The 20073-nt window shown below is 45.1% G+C and overlaps 1 protein-coding gene across 1 annotated transcript in view; it reads left to right on the forward strand.

The window, feature by feature from the left end:
• Positions 1–20073, forward strand: part of hs1bp3 (HCLS1 binding protein 3) — a 131431-nt gene that overhangs the window by 35956 nt on the left and 75402 nt on the right. The window contains exons 3-4 of the mRNA XM_041188843.1: positions 4337–4544; positions 8121–8322. Of these exons, the coding sequence (XP_041044777.1) occupies positions 4337–4544; positions 8121–8322 (410 nt within the window). The remainder of the gene's footprint in view (positions 1–4336; positions 4545–8120; positions 8323–20073) is intronic.

A 20073-nucleotide genomic window follows, 5' to 3' on the forward strand; every position in this document is an offset into this window, starting at 1 on the left:
AGTTCAGTATCATGCCGAGCCCGAAATTCATTGAGGTGAGGGCGTACGGGTATGAAACTAAGTCCTTTGCTGAGCACTGAACGTTCAGCATCGGAGAGGGGAAGGTCAGGGGGTTGGGATTGGAAGAAAGGGTGGGGATGGAGGAACAGGCAGGGGTGGGGGGTCCTAGATGGGTGTAGGTGTCGATGAGTTGTTGTAGCTTGCGTTCCTTAGCACTTGAGAGAAAGCGAAAAAGTTTCTTGTTGAGGCGTCGGATGAGCCGAAGGATAAAATGAAACTGGGGGCACGCGCAGCTCTCTTGCCCACATGTCTGTCCTTGGCTTGCTGCATTGTTCCAGTGAAGCCCAACGCAAACTGGAGGAACAACACCTCATCTTCCGACTAGGGACTTTACAGCCTTCTGGACTGAATATTGAATTCAACAACCCAGCCAAGGATATGTCTCAGACAGTGAAGGTGGAAATTTTAGCCTTTTCCCCTGCCTAGCATACGTTGTCCAGGCCTCACTACTTTAGAGGAGTGCAGTGGGGACACAGGCTTGGGAGACTCACAGTTTGGTGTTCTCAGTCAGGTTGCTGTTGTCCCACACTCTTACTCAGCTTTTGCGATGCGTGCATTGATTTCAGCATCATGTTCTGCCTGGACTCTACTCTTTTGCCGACTGTAACCCTTGCTCAGAATGTACCTGACACATTACATCTAATACATGTACAATCAAAGGTAAAATACTCCTGTCTTATGTTCAGATGTAAACATTTAAATTTATTTGCCTTGTTTGCATTAATAGAGCAGATGTCATGATTTGAGGAAACCATTAGATGGCACCAAAATCATTTGCTGTTGAAGATTTTAACAGAACAGTTTTTTCAGAAGCATATTGGAGACGTGCCAGGCTCTGCATTTCTAGTTTCCAGACTACAAAAAGAACAATGCAGCAATGGGGAAAGTGCAGAAAAGATTTAGAGGCTTTTTACTAGGAATAAGAGGATGCAATTACCTGGAAAGATTGAGTTGTCTCTGGCTCTTTTCTGAGCAAAGAGTAGACATAATAGAGGCTTTTTAAAATTAGGATGAAGTTTATTAGGGTGGGTTTGGAGAAACTGGAGCCCAGAATGAGAGGGAGCATAAATGTGACTGATCAAATAAATAAACTGGCAGTAATTGGAATCCTGAGGATGTGGGACTCACTGCCACACGGCAGTGGTTGAAGATAGCAGTTTGGTTTGGTTCATGGGGAATATAGAGACATGGATGTGGAGTTGAAATGAGGCTTGCGTGAAGAATAAACACTGGCATAGAGCGGTGGGGCCAAACAGCCTGTTTGTGCCGCAGATTCTGTGTAGCCCAAATAGGCTACCAGGGAAGACAGTGTGATGGTGGGGGATATGAAAGAAAAAATGGAATTAAGTCATGGTTTGAGCCCTGGAAGGGGGTGCGGTGGGGTTGGTGGGGGTTGGAGTAGGGGGTGCGGGGAAAGGCAGTTACGAATGTTGTCGGAGGGTGCAGCAGTGAGGTTGAAACACAGTGAGTGACTGACTATGTGCAGTGGTGAGGGAGGAGATAGGATGGTAGCAAGAGTGAGTGGGGGGGGGGGAAGGGGGAGAGACTGGGGGAGGGGAGGGCAAAGCATAGCTTTCTGCCCCTTGAACCCTGGCCTGTAATCCTTGTCCCCTGGTTGTCCACTCGACCTGGACAGGCTTTCTGGGCCTTGAGGCTCCAAAGCAGCATCAAAAGAATCGGCACAGCAAAAGTGTAGCCATAGGCAGTGTTGATGGATGACTGCCAGACACATCAGAGTTTGGGGTGTGGGGGCAGTGTGTTGGCAGAAAATAAAATAAAATAAAAAGGGAACAAGTTTAGTGAGAAAAGTCAATGGATGAGGCTGGCTGGCTTGATATGTTTGCAGAAGAAAGTGGGAAGTGCAGAGCAGGCTCAGAGGTTTGAAGCTGAAACCTGACCTATGGTATTGCGTAGAACTTGGATCAAAAATGCCTGAAGAGGAGCTGCAGGACCTCTTAAAAGGGGACAACATTTTAAAATGAATCAGATTGATTTAAATTTTATATGCAGTTATGTACTCCACCTTATCACGGACTTCCACTTTACCCTTTTTCCCCACCTTTCCCGTTTGCACTTGCTCAAAACCTATTCCATTTCTAATTTTTCCCAGCCCGGGTGAAAGGTCACTGACCTGAAAGGTTGGGCAGGATTTTACTATCCCCCACTGGTGGGTTTGAAGGTGGAGATTGGGGGTTGGGAGGGGCGTGTAAAATCCAGTGAGCGGCCTTCCTGTCCCCAACCTGCCAGTCCTGACCTGTCTGATACCTTTAAGGGGGTCAGGGGGTAGGCATTGAGATCCCGTCCACCCTTGGGCCTGTTGAGGCTCAATTAATGACCACCAAAAAGGCCTCATCCCTCTGGTATTTTATCCACAACAGGGGTGGGGGAGGCCTATGCTATGTGGGAAACCTGGCAGCTTTAACTGCACGGGCAAGGGGCAGGGCAGGCGCAGCCTCCTTCAGGCCAGTTTTACTTCCTAGTTCTTTGATTTAATATTCATCCTATTCTTGAGCTTCCTTCCTAATCTCAGTCTCTTGATTGGCATGGGTCCGCAATTGGTATTTAAATTACGGGCTATTGGGAGAATCCATGTGACTTGAAGCAGTGATATTTACAGCGCTATGCTAAACTGGTTATGAGTATGTTTTCCCATTGAATCACTAATTTTACAGCACCAATGTCAAAAAAAAAGTTCTTTGTCCCTCTGAATTTTTTTTGAAGTCTGGGCAGCAGGTAGCCATGTGAGTGAGGCTATTTTTGAGGCCTGTATCGCATAATTGGCAGTTCAGTATATATGATGTTTGGTTGGCTAACGTTTTATGAAATAAACCAATTTTTAAAATCCTGAGTGTATTTCAACACTCCAACTATAACTGGTCCTAGATTAAGTGTTTTCTAAGGAATCTTGAGTTAGTTGGATAGTGGTGCAGATGAGGCAACTTCTCTTATTCTGACGTAAAACCAGTGAAATATTGGCAGTGGATTTGGTTGTTAACTCGTCCATCTACTGGCGAAGATTCAGTTGCCACTTCTGTGGTTAATAACCAGATATGCTGGTGTGAGCCCAATCCTTCCTCTGGGTCAAAACCCTGGAACTCCCTCCCTAACAGCACTGTGGGTGTACCTACACCTGATAGACTCCAACGGTTCAAGAAGGCATCTCACAACCACCTTCTCGAGGGCAACTAGATGAGCAACAAGCTCTGGGCTTGCCAGTGATGCCTTCGTTACATGGAAGGATAAAATAAAACTTACTGTGTGTAGAGTTGAAAGCAATATCTGTCTATATGAAATGTACTGTACACATAAGGTTACGGCCTGGATTTTACAGGCCCAAGCGTGGAGAGATTCACCACTATTGAGGGTCGCAAGGGCACCACAACTCGAGCGATCTTATGCTTTGAAATCCACAAGTTGCCGTCTGCCTGAAATGGGCTCCAAAGGAGCTGATGCTGACAGTCCCGCTGCTCCGGTTCTGAAAGTGGCAGGGAACATGAATTCGACAACTTTGCATGTTTGCCCTTAACTTGCACGGATCTTTGTTAGAGCTGATAATCACAGGCGTGAATTAAGGCATTACCCCTCTAAGTGCTAATGACCACATTGAGAAAATGAACAGATGGTGAAAAAGTTTTTCATGAACTCTTCCCCCCACCCCCCCCCCCGACCCTTCCCCCTCCGCCCTGCTCCTCTCTCCATCCCTGGCTTCTCTGGCTCCAGCACCCCTGGCTCCCCACTACTCAGTCTCGTCGATGTCAGAAACAGCTTTTTGACGGAGGGGAAGAGGAGCCGGGGTGGGGGATCGTGGAGACGAGTCAGGCTTACCTTGATACCTAAACGGACCCTGGCAAACTTTTAGAAACCGTTATAAAAACGTGATACATATTTTAAAATACGTAATAGTTCTGAAAAGTGTCCTAATTGTTTAAAAATATTTTTTTAAATTATGTAAAAAAAAAACTGGCTTGTCATTTACCTGAAGCCTGACCTCCAGGGGCATGTCTTCAGCTCATGACATCACGAGGGGCCTGTATTCAGCGGCAATGCTGGAAGGCCTCTCTCTGCTTGTCCTGACCGGCCCAGCTGCAGGTAGAAGAGGGAAGCTTTTGCTGCAGTCAATTTTGCTTTTGCAATCAAGGCAAGTATTTTTCTTTTGGGCAGTCAGTGGCAAGTGGAAGATCCAGGCCTACGTGTCAGTTAAATACTTACTGGTGTAAGGTGTTGATGCTTGGAAAGTAGAGCGCCAAAATAAGTTTGTTTTTTTTCTTTATTTCAGGTATCCAGGAAGTACAGTGAGATTGACGATTTGTGTCAGAAGCTGGGCACCCAATATCCCAAGACAAACCTGCCCTCCATGCCCAGGAAAGTTTTATTCGTAGGGGAGGCTGATATAAAAGAAAGAAGAGTGGTGTTTGATGAAATCTTCAAATTTATTGCCAAGGACACAACCCTAGCATCAAGTCCTGAGTTGATGGACTTTTTAGGTAATTATTTCAGACTGTGAAGAAATTTACGAGGCACTTTGCAGAAAGCGGTGTTAATTTGTGCCAAATCACCAGGGGGAGCACTTCCCGCACATGCTCAAACGGAGTCTGTGTCAGAACGTCAAATTTTTTGACTTCATTCGCGGGATGTGGGCTTCGACAGCGCTATCAAGCGGCACTTCCTTAGCAACAGCTTGCTCACTGATGCCCAGTTTAGGTTCTGCCAGGGTCGCTTAGCTCCTGACCTTGTTACAGCCTTAGTTCAAACATGGATAAAAGAGCTGAACCCCCGAGCTGAGGTGAGAGTGACTGCCCTTGACATCAAGTCAGCAATTGACCGAGTACGGCATCAAGGAGTGCTAGCAAAACTGGAGTCAATGGGAATCAGGGGGAAAACTCTCTGCAGGTTGGAGTCAGAGTCATCGCTAGCACAAAGGAAGATGGCTGTGGTTGTTGGAGGTCAGACCTTCTGTTTAAGAAGGGAGTGAGGCAAAAGACGGGAAATTACAGGCCGATTAGCCTGACCTCGGTCCTTGGTAAGATTTTAGAGTCCATTATTAAGGATGCGATTTCAGAATACTTGGAAGTGCATGGTAAAATAGGGCAAAGTCAGCATGGTTTCATCAAGGGGAGGTCATGCCTGACAAATCTGTTAGAATTCTTTGAGGAGGTAACAAGTAGGTTAGACAAAGGAGAGCCAATGGATGTTATCTACTTGGACTTCCAGAAGGTCTTTGACAAGGTGCCACACAGGAGGCTGCTCAGTAAGATAAGAGCCCATGGTGTTAGAGGCAAGGTACTAGCATGGATAGAAGATTGGCTGTCTGGCAGGAGTCAGAGAGTGGGGATAAGGGGGTCGTTCTCAGGATGGCAGCTGGTGACTAGTGGAGTTCCACAGGAGTCAGTGTTGGGACCACAACTTTTCACTTTATACATTAATGATCTAGATGAAGGAACTGAGGGCATCCTGGCTAAGTTTGCAGATGATACAAAGATAGGTGGAGGGACAGGTAGTATTGAGGAGGTGGGGAGGCTGCAGAAGGATTTGGACAGGTTAGGAGAATGGGCAAAGAAGTGGCAGATGGAATACAACGTGGGGAAGTGTGAGGTCATGCACTTTGGTAGGAAGAATAGAGGCATGGACTATTTTCTAAATGGGGAGAGAATTCAGAAATCTGGAGTGCAAAGGGACTTGGGAGTCCTAGTCCAGGATTCTGTTAAGGTTAACTTGCAGGTTGAGTCGGTAGTTAGGAAGGCAAATGCAATGTTGGCATTTATTTCGAGAGGACTAGAATATAAAACCATGGATGTGCTGCTGAGGCTTTATAAAGCTCTGGTCAGACCACATTTAGAATATTGTGAGCAATTTTGGGCCCCATATCTCAGGAAGGATGTGCTGGCCCTGGAGAGGGTCACAGCAGGTTCACAAGAATGATCCTAGGAATGAAAGGCTTAACATATGAGGAACGTTTGAGGACTCTTGGTCTATACTCAATGGAGTTTAGAAGGATGAGGGGGGATCTGATTGAAACTTACAGAATACTGAAAGGCCTGGATAGAGTGGACGTGGGGAAGATGTTTCCATTAGTAGGAGAGACTAGGACCCAAGGGCACAGCCTCAGAGTAAAGGGAAGACCTTTTAGAACAGAGATGAGGAGAAACTTCTTTAGTCAGAGAGTGGTGAATCTATGGAATTCATTGCCACAGAAGGCTGTGGAGGACAGGTTATTGAGTGTATTTAAGAGCGAGATAGATAGGTTCTTGATTGGTAAGGGGATCAAAGGTTACGGGGAGAAGGCAGGAGAATGGGGTTGAGAAACTTATCAACCATGATTGAATGGTGGAGCAGACTCGAAGGGCCGATTTGCCTAATTTCTGCTCCTATGTCTTATGGTCTTATGGTCAGCTCCAGGACATCACTGCAGGAGTTCCTCTGGGTAGTGTCCTCGGCCCAAGCATCTTCAGCTGCTTCACCAATGACCTTCCTTCCATCATAAGGTCAGAAGTGGGGATGTTCGCTGATGATTGCACAATGTTCAGCACCATTCACGACTCCTCAATACTGAAGCAGTCCATGTCCAAATGCAGCAAGACCTGGACAATATCCAGGCTTGGGCTGACAAGTGACGGTAACATTCATGCCACTTAAGTGTGAGGCAGTAACCATCTCCAATAAGAGAGAATCCAACCATCACCCCTTGATGTTCAGTGGCAGTACCATCGCTGAATCCCCCACTTTCAACATCCTGGGGTTACCATTGACCAGAAACTGAACTGGACTAGCCATATAAATACTGTGGCTACAAGAGCAGGTCAGAGGCTAGAAATCATGCGATGAGTAACTCACTTCCTGACTCCCCAAAGCCTGTCCACCATCTACAAGGTACAAGTCATGAATGTAATGGGATACTCCCCACTTTTCTTGGATGAGTGCAGCTCCCACAACACTGAAGAAGCTGAACACCGTCAAGGACAAAGCAGTCTGCTTGATTGGCACCGCATCCACAAACATTCACTCCCTCCACCACCGACGCACAGTGGCAGCAGTGTGTACCATCTACAAAATGCACAGCAGGAATTCACCAAGGCTCCTTAGACAGCACCTTCCAAACCCACAACCACTACCACCTAGAAGGACAAGGGCAGCAGATGGGTGGGAACGCCACCACCTGGAAGTTCCCCTCCAAGTCACTCAGCATCCTGACTTGGAAATATATCGCCGTTCTTTCACTGTCGCTGGGTCAAAATCCTGGAACTCCCTTCCTAAGAGCACTGTGGGTGTACCTACACCACATGGACTACAGCGGTTCAAGAAGGCAGCTCACCACCACCCTCTGAAGGGCAACTAGGAATGAGCAATAAATGCTGGTCCGACCAGCGAAGCCCACATCCCGTGAATTAATTTTTAAAAAAGCTCAGTCTCTGCACTTTGTTTAGTTAGCATCTCTAACTTGGTGATGGTGGTGGAACGCTACAATCAGTTTCAATGCTTTTGAATCAGGAAGAAGTGAGATCTGTCAGGATATTTTTTCCCAATCTAGTGAGTTCTTTTGGGAAGTGTCCTGTGTACATGTTGGATGAGATGGGAGGAGAAAAAAATTCACTCAAGTCTGTTGTGAGTGTTTGCTCTTGCTTCATGCACCTGCCACTCATTGAAGTTGACAAACATGGCATCCATAATACTTTGCCATGGAGTATTTAGTTAGAATATGAAGGAAGGGAAAAGCTTGGGACGGAGAATTAAGAGAGTTAGAAGTGAATTTTGGAATCCAATTCATGTAGTGTAAAACCATCATCATCATCATCATCACTGCTCCACCTGTCCTTAACTCCAGTCTACAATAGTTGACACAGTGGAACAAGTTGAAATAATATGTTTCTTTAAACTTTTTATACTTCCCCTGCTGGACGGAGGCAGTATTATTTTGCACAGTGTGATAGGGTTCTCAATCTGTTCAAGATAATATTTCAAAATGTCTGCTACAAATAAGACGTTCTCTTTAGTTGCTGGCATTTTATATTTAGTTTGTCAACTTGCCAGTTGTAGAACAATTAATTAACTTTTTTTCTAAATAGGGGCAAAAACTAAAGACCTTGGTGATTTGAAATTTAAAACTGAAAATGATGCAGATGAGGAATTGCAAGAAGATGAAGAAGAGTCTGGAGATTTCTTCAACCAGAAGACTTCTAAAGATAGTGGTACGCTGAGATCATCAAACACCCTTGCTCCTACAGTAGAGAAGCCAGTAGAAACTTCTGATCCACTGGGCATTACTAGGTAAAATGATTTTTTTAATGAGAAATTATTGAATCCACTGTGCTTTGCTATGACGTAGTCTACTGCGGCAAAAGTTGAATTAATGTTAATTATTTTTCCAGCTATTTCATTGCAGAACAATTGTAATGGAATAAGAGATGTTTCTCTTCAACTGAATTTATATACATACTCTCTTTGCCCTAATCAGTGTATGTTGCTCTTGAAGTGTACTTATTTAGCATTAATTAAAATCTACACACATGCAGCAACACAAAATTCAAGATCATTTAAGAATTGATTAAAACAGGCAAATACTCTACTTAATGCATTTTGTCCCTCCGTTATCTTTCACTGGGATTCTTGCACTGTTAGCCCCAATAATGAAATGGGTTATGTTAGTGTTTTTCCAATAATTCTAAAGCTCTCAGTGATAGTGATGCACACAGTCAATAATTTCAGAAGACAATAATAATAACAATTTGCATTTATATGACACCTTTTACCTTTTTGAAAAAAGGGACATTTATTCTAAGTGTTGGTCACATGCTAGAGATAGTGTAAAATTGGTGTTCTTTGGTCATGCATCAAATCAAAACTTCCCTATTCCAGAGATGTCATTTCTCAGGATCCTTTAGTTGTGGGCAATCGGTATAATTTCTTATTGTCCTGATTCCAATACAGCAGAACTTGGAAACCTATTAGCCATGGGTAATTGTACGAGTAGGGATTTCTGTGATGAACTTGTTGGTTTTTGCTCCATAGAGTTCCAATTTTTTTTTTTTGATCTGATGGTTCATAGAATCTTACTGCACAGACGGAGGTTATTCAGCTCTTTGGGAGAGCCCTCCTAGCTTTGTCCCATAACCCTGAAAATTAGTCCTTTTTCAAGTACATATCAAATTGTCTTTTGGAAGTTCCTCTGGAATCCAATTCCACCACTCAATCAGGTGGTCTTTTCTAGATATTAACAATCCTCTGTGGAAAGAAATTTTTCCTTGATTTCCTTCTAATTCTTTGCCAATTATTTTAAATCTATGACCCGTGGTTATCAATCCACTGGCCAGTGGAAATAAAGAAGGTAGGAAGAAACTATCAAAACCCCACAAAATTTTGAAGGCCTTTGTTCAATTTCCCCTTAACCCTATTTGCTCTAAGGAAAATCATAGCTTCTCCAGTCTCTCCCCATAATTGATGCTCCTCATCCCTGGTATCATCCCAGTAAAACTCCTCCAAGCCCTCTCTAGGCACTTGACATCTTTCTTAAAATATGGTGCCCAAAATTGTACATAATACTCAGCTGAGACATAACCAGTGATTTGTAAATGTTTAGAAAGACTTTCTTGTCTTTAGATTTAATGCCTCTGTTTACAAACCTAATTATCCCATACATTTTCTTAATTGCCTTCTCAAGTTACCCTTCCACCATCACAAATTTGTGAATAAGCACCCCAACCACCTGGTTGAACCCCATTGAAACTACTAATTAGATTATTCTGCCTCTCTGTAGTGCTAAGTGTGAGGGTGAGGTATAGCTCCAAATGGTAGCAGTGAATCTTGATTGCTGGACATTGCTGATGTATGAGTGATGGGGGTGTGGTGCACTGAACAGTGTTTGAGGTAATGGTACCATGCTTGGATATGGCATTTGAAAATGCAGCCACTGACCTTGACCACTTGCACAAAATCATTGAACTTTTGCGGCATTGCATCCAGATCCTTGGGGCTCAACTCCTGCCATTGACCAATCTGCTATCGCCTCTTGAGCATGTGGCTGGAGAGCCTTCTGACTTCCTCAGGATACAGGACATCTCGCCTGTTCTGCAACTGCTCCACCAAGGCCTGCAGAACACTGTCCGAATACCTTGGAGCCTGCTCTCTCCCGTGTTGTGCCATTCTTCACTCTTTCCCAGGGCAGATTAATTTCCTGCACGGCTGCCAGCATCTGCTTCAACTGCAACGCACCTCATTTTTTAAGTAGTTTAGGCTCTCTGTAACTGGTGCTGACAAGTTACAATTTTGGGTCCCCTGTTGATGCCTCCAGTGAATCAACTGTGGGTTAGAATCAGCTGCGTGTAGCAAGTGTTCACCAGCATTACAATTGAACTGTAGGTTAATCGTGCTGCTCATGCCCGTTTTTGGGGGATATCCAATTGAGCACTCCTAGCCAAACTGAATCTGTGCCTTTTTGGATTTCTTGGCTTGTTTTGAAAGCTGTTAATTGTAATGTTGGGTTAAGATGCATGTCCAATGTGTGTGTTTAATAGAACAGTGAAAATGTGGCTCCCTGAAATCATCTTGCATTTGAAAGCAGTTGAAGAATTTATGTTACTTTAGCTGGCATCATACCATATATTTTGCAGCAATATGAAGCAGGAAAAATATTCATTCCAGCCACCCAATTTAAAGGTTCTGCCACCTTTTCAGTCAGTTAACTAGGTTATTGCTGTGGCATTTTAAAAGTCAAGACTTGTCCTTTGCTCAGGACACATTTAGTGATTTTTAGCCACCAAGTCTTAACGTCACTGGAAATGTTAGCACTCTGTTTTTTGAGAGATATTCTTATATTCATTACTGGGAAGTGGATGTCACGGGCAAAGCCAGCATTTATTGTCTGTCCGTAATTGCCCTTGAGAAGGTGGTGGTGAGCTGTCTTCTTGAACCGCTGCAGTCCATGGGTTGATACACCCAAAGTGCAGTTAAGTAGTGAGTTCCAGGATTTTGACCCAGCGACAATGAAGGAGTGATGATATATTTCCAAATCAGAATGGTGTGTGACTTGGAGGAGAATTTCCAGCCAGTGATCTTCCCATTTTCCAGATGCCCTTGTTTAAGGTGGCAAAATTGCAGGTTTGGAAGGTGCTGCTCAAGAAGCCTTGGCAAGTTGCTGCAGTGCGCACTGCAGTCATGGTGCACTAGTAGTGAAGAGGGTGAATGTTTAAGCTGGTGGATGGGGTGCCAATCAAGCAAAGCTGTTTTATCCTGGATGGAGCCTTGTAGAATTGCATTGTCAGTACCATTACAAAGCGCAAACTGTATTGAATAATCCTTGGATACTATGTAATTTAATGTGAATTTGGAGTCTCAATATACTTTGACAGTTTTGTCCAATTAAAATTCCCTGCATCGTAAGGATTATAAACATCATCAGATCCTGTGTTGTGTTGGTTAGTAGTTGGGCCCAAGTTGTTCCATACTGTACACTAATTTTCCTAAAAAGAGCCTGACTTATTCTCACAGAGCATTAATGCCATATTTCAAATCAACCCTTGGTTCATTTCCTATGTGAGTAATTATTTGGACAACCTGTTCCCATTTGCTAGTTCAATCAATCTCTAGTTCTTTGGAACAAAAACAGAAACAGAAATAGCTAGAAAAACACAGCAGGTCTGGCAGCATCGGCAGAGGAGAGCACAGTTGACGTTTTGAGTCCTCATGACCCTTCAACAGAACTAAGTAAAAATAGGAAAGGGGTGAAATATAAGCTGGTTTGAGGGTGGGGGGGCGGGGTGGGACAGGTAGAGCTGGATAGAGGGCCAGTGATAGGTGGAGATAGCCAAAAGATGTCAGACAAAATGACAAAGAGGTGTTGAAAGTGGTGATATTATCTAAGGAATGTGCTAATTAAGGGTAGAAAGCAGGACAAGCAAGGTACAGATAGCCCTAGTGGGGATGGGGGGAAAGGAAGGGATCGAAATAGGCTGAAAGGTAGATATAAAATAATGGATGGAAATACATTTAAAAATAGTGGAAATAGGTGGGAAAAGAAAAATCTATATAAATTATTGGAAAAAACAAAAAGGAGGGGGAAGAAACGGAAAGAGAGTGGGGATGGAGGAGGAAGTTCAAGATCCAAAATTGTTGAATTCAATATTCAGTCCGGAAGGCTGTGAAGTGCCTAGTTGGAAGATGAGGTGCTGTTCCTCCAGTTTGTGTTGAGCTTCACTTGAACAATGCAGCAAGCCAAGGACAGACATGTGGGCAAGAGAGCAGGGTGGAGTGTTGAAATGGCAAGCGACATTCCCCTCTCCCACACTGAATGTTCAGTACTCAGCAAAGGACTTAGTTTCATACCCCTACGCCCTCATCTCAATGAATTTCGGGCTTGGCTTGATGCTGAACTCTTCTTCTGTCGCCTTTGTCCCCATGCTCACTTCTTTGGGCAGGAGTCCTCTCCCCATTCAACAGATCCTTTTACCTACCTTCAATATTCTCCCTCCACCTGGACCCCTCCCTCTGGATTCTTACCTTTTCTTGATCTTTTCATTGAGAACTGTCAGCGTGATATTAGTTGTCTCAATTTCTCTGCTCCTCTCACCCACTCTCACCTGTCTCTCTCTGAACTTGCTGCACTCCGTTCTCTCAGGTCCAACCCTAACATTGTCATCAAACCCGCTGACAAGGGTGGTGCTGTTGTTGTCTGGCGCACTGACCTCTACCACGCGGAGACTGAGTGTCAACTCGCAGACACCTCCTCCTACCTATCCCTGGACCATGACCCCACCACTGAACATCAAGCCATTGTTTCCAGGACTGTCACTGACCTCATCTCCTCTGGAGATCTTCCTCCCACAACTTCCAACCTGATAGTCGCCCAACCTCGGACGGCTCGCTTCTATCTCCTACCCAAAATCCACAAACAAGACTGTTCCGGCAGACCGATCGTGTCAGCCTGTTCCTGCCCCACAGAACTCATTTCTCCCTTCTCTCTCCCCTTGTCCAGTCCCTTCCCACCTACATCCGTGATTCCTCTGACACCTTACGTCACATCAACAATTTCCAGTTCCCTGGCCCCAATCGCCTCCTCTTCACCGTGGACGTCCAATCCCTCTACACCTCCATCCCCCACCAGGATAGTCTGGTGACTCTCCACTTATTCCTCGAACAGAGGTCTGAATAATCCCCATGCACCACTACTCTCCTCCGTCTGGCTGAACTTGTTCTCACACTGAACAATTTCTCCTTTAACTCCTCTCACTTCCTCCAAATAAAAGGTGTGGCTATGGGTACCTGCATGGGCCCCAGCTATGCCTGTCTCTTTATGGGGTATGTGGAACATTCCTTGTTCCAGTGCTACTCTGGCCCCCTCCCACAACTCTTTTTCCGGTACATCGATGATTACTTCGGTGCTGCTTCATGCTCTCGTCGGGACCTGGAAAATTTTATTAACTTTGCTTCCAATCTCCACCCCTCCATCTCTGTCACATGGTCCATCTCTGACACTTCCTTTCCCTTCCTTGACCTCTGTGTCTCAATTTCTGGTGATAGACTGTCTACCAATATCCATTACAAGCCTACCGACTCCCACAGCTACCTCGGCTACAGCTCCTCACATCCTGCTTCCTGTAAGGACTCCATCCCATTCTCTCAGTTCCTTCGCCTCCGTCGCATCTGTTCTGATGATGCCACTTTCAAAAACAGTTCCTCTGACATGTCCTCCTTCTTCCTTAACCAAGGTTTCCCACCCACGGTGGTTGACAGGGCCCTCAACCGTGTCCGGTCCATCTCCCGCACATCCACCCACACGCCTTCTCCTCCCTCCCAGAAACATGATAGGGTCCCCCTTGTCCTCACTTATCACCCCACCAGCCTCTGCATTCAAAGGATCATCCTCGGCCATTTCCGCCAAATCCAGCATGATGCCACCACCAAACACATCGTCCCTTCACCCCCCCAGTGGCATTCCATAGGGATCATTCCCTCCGTGACACCCAGGTCCACTCCTCCATCACCCCCTACACCTCAACCCCCTCCCACGGCACCTTGCCATGCAATCGCAGAAGATGCAACACCTGCCCCTTTACTTCCTCTCTCCTCATCGTCCAAGGGCCCAAACACTCCTTTCAGTGAAGCAGCATTTCACTTGCACTTCCCTCAACTTAGTCTACTGCATTCATTGCTCCCAATGTGGTTTCCTCCACATTGGAGAAACTAAACGCAGACTGGGTGACCGCTTTGCAGAACACCTTCGGTCTGTCCACAAGCGTTACCCAGACCACCCTGTCGCTTGCCATTTTAACACACCACCCTGCTCTCTTGCCCACATGTCTGTCTTTGGCTTGCTGCATTGTTCCAGTGAAGCTCAATGCTAACTAGAGGAACAACACCTTATCTTCCGACTAGGCACTTTACTGCCTTCCGGACTGAATATTGAATTCAACAATTTTACTGGCTGCTTGTCCTAACAATGCGCCCCCCACCACCCCCCCCCCCCCAAAATCAGCTTATATTTCACCCCTTTCCTATTTTTACTTAGTTCTGTTGAAGGGTCATGAGGACTCAAAATGTCAACTGTGCTCTTCTCCGCTGATGCTACCAGACCTGCTGAGTTTTTCCAGGTATTTCTGTTTCTCTTTTTGTTTTGGATTTCCAGCATCCGCAGTTTTTTGTTTTTATCTCATTCTTTGGAGGTGGTTTCAATCAAATCCAAAAAAAGTCCGTTTGCAGCCAACAGTGATTTTTTTTTTTTAGAAGTTTCTCTCGTCTCTAAAATGGGTGCACCTGATGGCAGGGAGGAGTAGAGAAGTAAAAATTCGAATGCATTGAGTTAGGAGGTTTTAGAGAAGGAATAAAGGGAGTAGGTTTGCTTCAAAGTACACATCCATTTTGTATAGGAAAATGAAATTTCATGCTTAGGTAAAGCTGGACAGTTTTTCACTGCTGGGAGGCTAATGTGTCTGATCTTGTTGCCACCTGGCCTGCTTGAGTGTCACTGAAGGAGAGCATGCATCTTGACCGTGGAATTGCTCTGTTGGAATTAGCAAGGGTCATAACTTCAAACTGAAAGTCTCTGAAAACTAGCAAGCTATTATCAGCTGTGAATTCTGCCATCCAGCCAGCAGTGATTTAATGGGCCCAGAGTGCTCTGACTAATTTGACTCTGTGGATGTGAAACTGCTTCCGAACACACATTCTCCCCATTGGTGGCAGCATAAAGAAGGGAGACCTGATTTGTGGTCAAAAAAAATTGAAGCTTTTATTTAAAAAAAAACCAATATCTACTAAGTCTAATTTGATTCAAAATGGGGACGTATTTTTTTCCCTTCCAAATATAAAATTGCATTTTATCTGTCATGAATTATTGCTTCTTCCTCAAGCATTTAGTGCGTTAGCCGATAAAATCTCACCATAGTCACGCCAGGGAGACAGGGATTTTCTCCACACATAACTGTAAGCAGCTACTGGTTAATGTAATGACTTGAACTGGCCCCAAAGGATACTCAAACCTTAAAACAAAAAGGATTTGACAAGCCTTATAATAGAGGAGCAGTGTAAGGCCTTTGGTATGCACTGTATAATCGTTGCCAGAGTAAGCTAATCTTTTATTTCATTTGTCTGATGTCGCAGTCTGCACCTGAAAATTTGTAGCTTCTTTTCCATAGTTCACGGAGTGTGGAAATTATTTGTTATGCACGAGAGGGAGGTGATATCGTAGTGGTATTGTCGCTGGACTAGTAATCCAGAGACCCAGGGTAATGCTCTGGGGACCTTGGTAGATGGTGGAATTTGAATTCAATAAAAAAAAATCTGAAATTAAAAGTCTAACGATGACCATGGAACCATTGTCAATTGTTGTAAAAACCCATCTGGTTCACTAATGTCCTTTTAGGGAGAAGGAAATCTGTCATCCCTGGTCTGGCCTACATGCGACTCCTGACCCACAGCAATGTGGTTAACTCATAAATGCCCTCTGAAATGGCCTGGCAAGCCACTCAGTTGTAACAAACTGCTACAAAGTCACAAAAATGGAATTCAACTAGACGGACCACCCGGCATCAACCTCGGCACCTGAAACGACAACGGCAGTCTCAGACCTGTCGACCCTGTAAAGTCCTCCTTACTAACACCTGGGGGGGCTAGTGCCAAAATTGGGAGAGCTGTCTCACGGCCTGACATAGCCTGCCTCACCGAATCACATCTTACAGATAATTTCTCAGACTCCACCATCACCATCCCTGGGTATGTCCTGTCCCATCTGCAGGACAGGCCCAGCTGAAGTGGCGGCACAGTGGTATACAGTCGGTAGGGAATTGCCCTGCGGATCCTCAACTTTGACTCCGGACCCGATGAAGTCTCAAGGCATCAGGTCAACCATGGGCAAGGAAACCTCCTGATTACCACATACTGCCCTCCCTTAGCTAATGAATCGGTGCTCCTTCTTGTTGAACACCACTTGGAGGAAGCACTGAGGGTGGCTAAGGCACAGAATGTACTTTGGGTGGGGTCTTCAGTGTCCATCACCAAGAGTGGCTCGGTAGCACCGCTACTAGCACCACTACGGACCGATCTGTCCGAGTCCTAAATGACATAGCTGCCAGACTGGGTCTGCGGCAGGTGGTGAGGGAACCAACAAGAGGGAAAAACATACTTGACCTCATCTTCACCAACCTGCCTACTGCAGATATCCCTGTCCATGACAGTATCGGTAGGAGTGACCACTGCACAGTCCTCTTGGAGATGAAGTCCCGCCTTCACATTGAGGAAATCCTCCACTGTGTGGCACTACCTCCGTACTAAATGGGATAGATTTTGAACAGAGCTAGCAACTGAACACTGGGCATCAATGAGGCGCTGTGGGCCATCAGCAGCAGCAGAATTGTACTCCAACACAACCTGTAACCTCACGGCCCAGCATATCCCTCACTCTACCATTATCATCAAGCCAGGGGATCAACCCTGGTTTAATGAAGAGTGCAGGAGGGCATGCCAGGAGCAGCACCAGGCATACCTAAAAATGAGGTGTCAGCCTGGTGAAGCTATAACACAGGACTACTTGCATGCCAAACAGCATAAGCAGCAAGTGATAGACAGAGCTAAGTGATCCCACAACCAAAGGATCAGATCTAACCTCTGCAGTTCTGCCAAACCCAGTCGTGAATGGTGGTGGACAATTAAACAACTCACTGGAGGAGGAGGCTGTGCAAATATCCCCATCCTCAATGAAGGAGGAGGCCAGCACACCAATGCAAAAGATAAGGCTGAAGCATTTGATACAATCTTCATCCAGAAGTGCCAAGTAGATGATCCATCTTGGCCTCCTCTGGAGGTCCCCAGCATCACAGGTCCCAGTTTTCAGCCAATTCAATTCACTCCACGTGGTATCATGAAATGGCTGAAGGCACTGTATAGTGCAAAGGCTATGGGCCCTGACAACATTCCAGCAGTAGCACTGAAAGCTTGTGCTCCAGAAATTGCCGCACCCCTAGCCAAGCAGTTCCAGTACGGCTACAACACTGGAATCTACCCGGCTATGTGGAAAATTGCCCAGGTATGTCCTATACACACAAAGCAGGACAAATCCAACCTGGTCAATTACCGCCCCATCAGTCTACACTCCATCATCAGTAAGGTAATGGAAGGAGTCATCGACAGTGCTATCAGGCAGCACTTGCTTAGCAATAACCTGCTCACCAATGCCCAGTTTGGGTTCTGCCAGGGCCACTGAACTCCGCACCTCATTACAGCCTTGGTTCAAACATGCACAAAAGAGCTGAACTCCCGAGGCGAGGTGAGAGTGTGACATCAAGGAGCCCTAGCAAAATTGGAATCAATAGGAATCAGGGGGAAATCTCTCCACTGGTTGGAGTCATACCTAGCACAAAGGAAGATGATTGTGGTTGTTGGAGGTCAGTCATCTCAACTGCAGGACATCACTGCAGGAGTTCCTCAGGGTAATGTCCTCGGCCCAACCATCTTCAGCCGCTTCATCAATGACCTTCCTTCCATCATAAGATCAGAAGTGGGGATGCTCGCAGATGATTGCACAAATGTTCAGTACCATTCGCGACTCTTCAGGTACTGAAACAGTCCATGCCCATATGCAGTCAGACCTGGACAACATTCAGCCTTGGACTGATAAGTAAAAACTAACATTCACACCACACAAGTGCCAGGCAATGACCATCTCCAACAAGAGAGAATCTAACCATTGCCCCTTGACATTCAATGGCATTACCATCACTGAATCCCCGCTATCAACATCCTGGGGGTTACCATTGACCAGAAACTAAACTGGACTAGCCATATCAATACTGTGTGGCTAAAGAGCAGGTCAGCGGCTAGGAATCCTGCAGTGACTAACTCACCTCCTGACTCCCCAAAGCCTGTCCACCATCTACAAGGCACAAGTTAGGAGTGTGATGGAATGCGCTCCACTTGCCTGGATGAGTGCAGCTCCAACGACACTCATAAAGCTTGACACCTTTCAGGACAAAGCAGCCTGCTTGATTGGCACCCCATCCACCGCCTTTAACATTCGCTCCCTCCACCACCACTGCATAGTAGCAGCAGTGTGCATCATCTACAAGATGCGCTGCTGCAACTCACCAAGGTTCCTTTGACGGTACCTTCCAAGCCTGCAACTTCTACCACCTAGAAGGTCAAGGGCAGAAGATGCATGGGAGCACCACTACCTCCAATTCATACGCAATGCTGACTTGGTACTACATCGCTGTTCCCACATTGTTGCATAGTCAAAATCCTGGAATCTCCTTCAGCACTATGGGTGTACCTACACTACATGGACTGCAACAGTTCATGAAGGCAGCTTGCTATCACTTTCTTGAGGGCAATTAGGTAGGAGGTTTACTGTAAGGAGCTTCTGCAATCCATGATATGTGTTTGCTGTATGCTAGAGCGATGCAAAATTAACTCTCAATGCCTGCTCTTCCTATCACCCATAATTTCCTCTATCCCAAGATTTTTACCCAGTGATCCTTTCAAGGGTGCAACAGTCTTTGCTGCAACCATTTCCTGTGGCAAAGTATTCCATGTTCCAACAGTGCCAAAAATAAATTTCTTGTCACCTTTCTCATCACTTTTAGTGAACCCCTAGGTGTCTCTGTTTGTCCATTTCCATTTCTTTTGATCACTTTTTCTCTCACAATTTCATTTTCCACCTATCTTCCAACTCTCTGCTTCCTCTGTCTTCCTGAAATCCTTAGACATATAAGAGCATAAACAGAGGTACGCAGGTACCATTCGAACATTAGGTGGGGGTCCTGGTCCATCATTCAATGCAATTGTGTGGTTCATCAAACGTCTTATGTTTATTGAGCATAAGTTTCAGGAGTTACTAAGCTGTGACCAGTCAGTTTTCATTTTGTTAACCACACCCAACTCCTTGCACCTGTATACTACACTTTAACGTTGTGAAATGTTACACTGCGGTTTCAGAGTGTGAGCAGGAAATGTATCATTGATCATGGTGACACAGAACGCAATTATTTTTAGGTAAGGGTAAATTAAGGCAGGTAATAAAGGGTTATTTGTGGAATTAAAATTTGTGAAGCTTATTGTACTCAAAAGGGAATGAGGATGGGCATATTTTACTTTTGGTGCAGAAAATAGGCAACTTTAGAGACATGAAGATGTAGAGCGTGTTATCTCATCACAAAGTAGCACTCAGCTTAAAGCAAGAAACTAAGTCACATGAAGAATTGGAAATTTCTGGAAGTCATAAAGAACCAAATAATGCAAATAATGTAAAATAATGCACCATCAGTGGTCCCCTGGATCTAGAATATCGCTGATTAACAGAACAATTGTATGATATGAATCTTTTAAAAATGAAGAGTAAGGGACAAAATGGAGGAGGGTGAAGTGTGGTAATAGGCAATTATGTTGAAAATGCTTATAAAGGGTAGCACAGTGACTGCAGGACAGTATCATTAAGTAATAGGATTGTTAGAAATTAGATAAAGGGTTGTAAGTATGATGGCAATACACAACTGACAAGTAGCAAGTAACATTTGTGTCACACAAGTGCCTGGCAAT

This window comes from Carcharodon carcharias, chromosome 5, assembly GCF_017639515.1.
Source record: "Carcharodon carcharias isolate sCarCar2 chromosome 5, sCarCar2.pri, whole genome shotgun sequence".
NCBI classification, from domain to species: domain Eukaryota; kingdom Metazoa; phylum Chordata; class Chondrichthyes; order Lamniformes; family Lamnidae; genus Carcharodon; species Carcharodon carcharias.